The 3,467-nt window shown below is 40.4% G+C and overlaps 1 protein-coding gene across 1 annotated transcript in view; it reads right to left on the reverse strand.

Annotated features, from left to right (window-relative positions):
- slc66a3 (solute carrier family 66 member 3) overlaps positions 1-2,849 on the reverse strand; it is a 7,972-nt gene extending 5,123 nt beyond the window's left edge. The window contains exons 1-2 of the mRNA XM_032501278.1: positions 2,581-2,849; positions 162-244 (exon numbers count right to left, since the gene is read on the reverse strand). Coding sequence (XP_032357169.1) covers positions 162-244; positions 2,581-2,726 — 229 coding nt within the window. The 5' untranslated portion in view covers positions 2,727-2,849. The remainder of the gene's footprint in view (positions 1-161; positions 245-2,580) is intronic.
- Between the last annotated feature and the right edge of the window lie 618 nt (positions 2,850-3,467).

The raw sequence follows: 3,467 nt of genomic DNA on the forward strand, positions 1-3,467 counted from the left end.
TAATTTAATTATTTTTCTAGAGGGGGGGGGGGTGTATGATGTACTAATTAAGGAGTTTAAATTCAAAAAGACATACAACAGAATACCTGGAAAGAATACACATTTGCCTACAAAATTATAACCACACAACATTTTAATACATGCAACTTCAGACAACTCACCTTGAGCAATGAGGATTGGATATTCCAGGTATGTTGGAGGTGGGTAGTCATAGTACATCTGGTACGTTACAAAAACAATATACCTGTAAAGCAGATGGTGTCAGATTATTGTATTGTATTACATTTTTAAGCAGCACTGATTTAGATGAAACACTGAAGCAATGTTCAAAAGCTAACAAGGCAGAGACCAGGTGAGTGGCAAAAAAAAAAAAAAAACACAGATCAGGCAACAGCTGATGTAGTGGGATGGGATCTCAGCCTCCAATTTGTAGTCTTTAGCAAAATAATTTCTAAGTGTCTACAGCTGGAGACCCTGCTTACCAAGCATGCATGCAGCTGGGTGCATGTGTTTACAGGCTGCTGCTGTGCTCAGGTTTCCATGTGCAGGCTCAGTGATGGATGAGGAACTGATTGCGAGCAGCTGACGTTGCCGTAATGATAAACAAACAAATCCAAATTCAAATTAAAGCTGCACAAGGCATTTCCACACATTTGTGGTGTCGAATGGATTGTAGCTATTTGACAATACCCCCAAACAGCACACAGCAGGCTGATGTTCACCCACCAGGCCAATATGGGATGTTTTATACAATAAACAACTGACTGCAGCTGAGGAGACAGATTTGAATTTTACACTTACACAGGCCATGACGTCCTTTTATTTATGGTCTATCTGAATGAAGATTTGCCACATCATCAGATGTACAACTTATAGTGGCTCGTATTTTACATGAGGAGCGAATTCATTTTTACATGCAGCCTTGATCATGTTTGAGCAGTGTTTGTTCTCAAACAGGCTGCAAATGGAGTTTTAAAATCAGAAATCTCAGCAACTGGTAAAGGGATCACACAATCAGTGGCCACAGATTTAATCAAGACATTTCATACCATGGAGCAATAAAATATTACGTATTGTGTAGTCTATAGCCAGCTCCTCTCGGTGCTTAGCACCACCCAAGACAATTGTGATTGGTTTAAAGAAAGATTTGGTTGAGGTTATTCATTTGACCTCGAGTGGTTAAGGTAAGGATATCCGATTGGTCAGGAGATAAGACCTGTACAAATCAGGTTACGTTACCTTGCGTAAGCATGGATGCCTGGCCAATAGTAGCTACTGAAGGACGGGTCTTGGCGTGGACATAGTGGGGGAAAAAATATTGCATCCCGGATTGCTGTGTGGATTTGACAGACCCTCCTACGCAGTGCTGTGGAGGGAGGTCTGGCAAAGCGAGACTAGTTATTGTGTAATGGCTACGCGCTTTAATAGATATTTCCCCACCAGCAACACCAGAGATGCATTACCATTAGGGATGGCAGTGTAAATCTATGCCAATGTAATATATGAATTTATAAAATGACTTATTTTAAGCATCGTGCCAAGTGCAGCTTCAAGGGTTGGCTAGTTCACCGTAGCATGCACAGTGACAGCAGGCTATTGCTCACCAGCACAGTAGAGACATGTGGGACAGTGCAGACACTGCCAGGCGCCGGGGACAGACAGGAAACTGACAAATTATACAGCCTTACAGACACAAACTAAATATGAGTCAAGTGGAACTTTTATAAAACCTACAAAAATTTCAAATAGTAAAGCAATATCTCCACTAGCCATAATGGCTGTAAATTTGAAGGCAGATTTATTTCTAGGATTTTGTTTGTGTCAATACTTCCGGTTCCAGACACAAACTAGCCTACAGATTGACATTACACTGTTTCACACACATTCCCTTGTCCCCAACTCTATAAACAACACACAATTGTTTAGGGTTAAGTCTTCACAGTGGGATTATTTGTTATGAGAATAGCTTTAGTTGTGTGCCTCTGGACTCAGTCAGGGATCCCTGGAGACAATCTATAGATTATAAAAATGGGTTATAAAATAGGACTATATTTATAGATTATATAATAGGACATGTACAGTTGGCCTATAAATATATAGGTCAACTGTACATGTCCTATGTAATACACTACAGCCAGAAAAGAAACTGGCTTTACATCCTCGTGCTCGCACCAATAATAATCTCTCAGTATTAAGGCTCGTTCATTTCCTTCTACAAAGGCAAACACAGTGGGGTAATGAGGGTGGTGGAGCAAGAAAATATTTTATAACGTTTAATTTAATTAAAGTTGGTCAAGATGTAAAGTTGAATTTACCATTATATAAATTAGGGATTGAGTATCCCGTTTAAGGATGTGCGCGTCTTTATAACCAAGGCCATGATGAATTACAACCATTTTGAATGGAGTTTGGAGGCGGGTTGTACCCGCTGAGAAACAGGAAGACAACACCACATCAACACCATCTGCGAATAATAGTAATGCACTGCACACCTTTCCTCACTATGTCCCAATGAATTTCCCTTTCACCATAAGTTGCACATTTTAAAGACAAATGACTGTTAAGCAAAAACTCACATACCCGATCAACTCTAGGAGAAGACTGTTGAGGCTGACTCCAGCCGTGGATTTCGCTCGCATCAGTGCAAAGATCTGCGGGAACTTCAGCACCATGCACACAAACAGTGTGCTGAAATTGGCGGCATGCAGCAACATATCGGACGGCATTGTCTGGAGATGCAACCCGCTCACTGCGAGCTTTAGATCGCCAGATCTCACAGGACTTTTGCTAAAAGTGGCAAACAGATGCTGCTGCTGCTGCGCTGTCACCAGTGTCGATGTAGATGCATTGAGAATGGGTTTCCGTTGTTTACTTTCCAAATAAAAGAAAGTAGATTGTATTTTTTAATCGTGGCCAAATGTTTTTTTGTTGTTGAAAAGGTTCAAACGAAGAAATTAGCAGGCATATTGAATCTATTGCAAGTCTAAAAAGCGCTACTCTTCCTAAACTGTTTTTTTTAGAAAGATGGATGGACTTTTATTTTGAAGGCAAGGTCATTATTCTGTGACGTTTCCTGGTAGCGGTCTCTTCGAATATATCTTTTCTCATTTCCGCATACATCCACTCCGACCTGATTGGCTGGTTGGGCGCAGCAGTTAGCCCGAAGTCTTCTGAAGCCTTCTGAAGTCCTCATTGATTCAGAACATGGGACGTTTCTCTCTTCCTGTCTTCTCGTTTAAATGAGTCTGCATTGTTGGAAACTACTCTACAGGAACTCATCCTCGGTCAGCAGTCTGCAATCACATGATGGAAAGCATCCAATCACTATCACACAACTACTGGGCTGTCTCATGGAAAATTATTTAAATGTTCAAAAGAATCACCAAATTAAATAAGAAGCAAAAGATGTTATTATTGAATATGTTTACAAGAACAAAAAATTACACAAGATTGTCAATTTACTAATT

The sequence above is a fragment of the Etheostoma spectabile genome, chromosome 20 (genome assembly GCF_008692095.1).
Source record: "Etheostoma spectabile isolate EspeVRDwgs_2016 chromosome 20, UIUC_Espe_1.0, whole genome shotgun sequence".
In the NCBI taxonomy this organism is placed as follows: domain Eukaryota; kingdom Metazoa; phylum Chordata; class Actinopteri; order Perciformes; family Percidae; genus Etheostoma; species Etheostoma spectabile.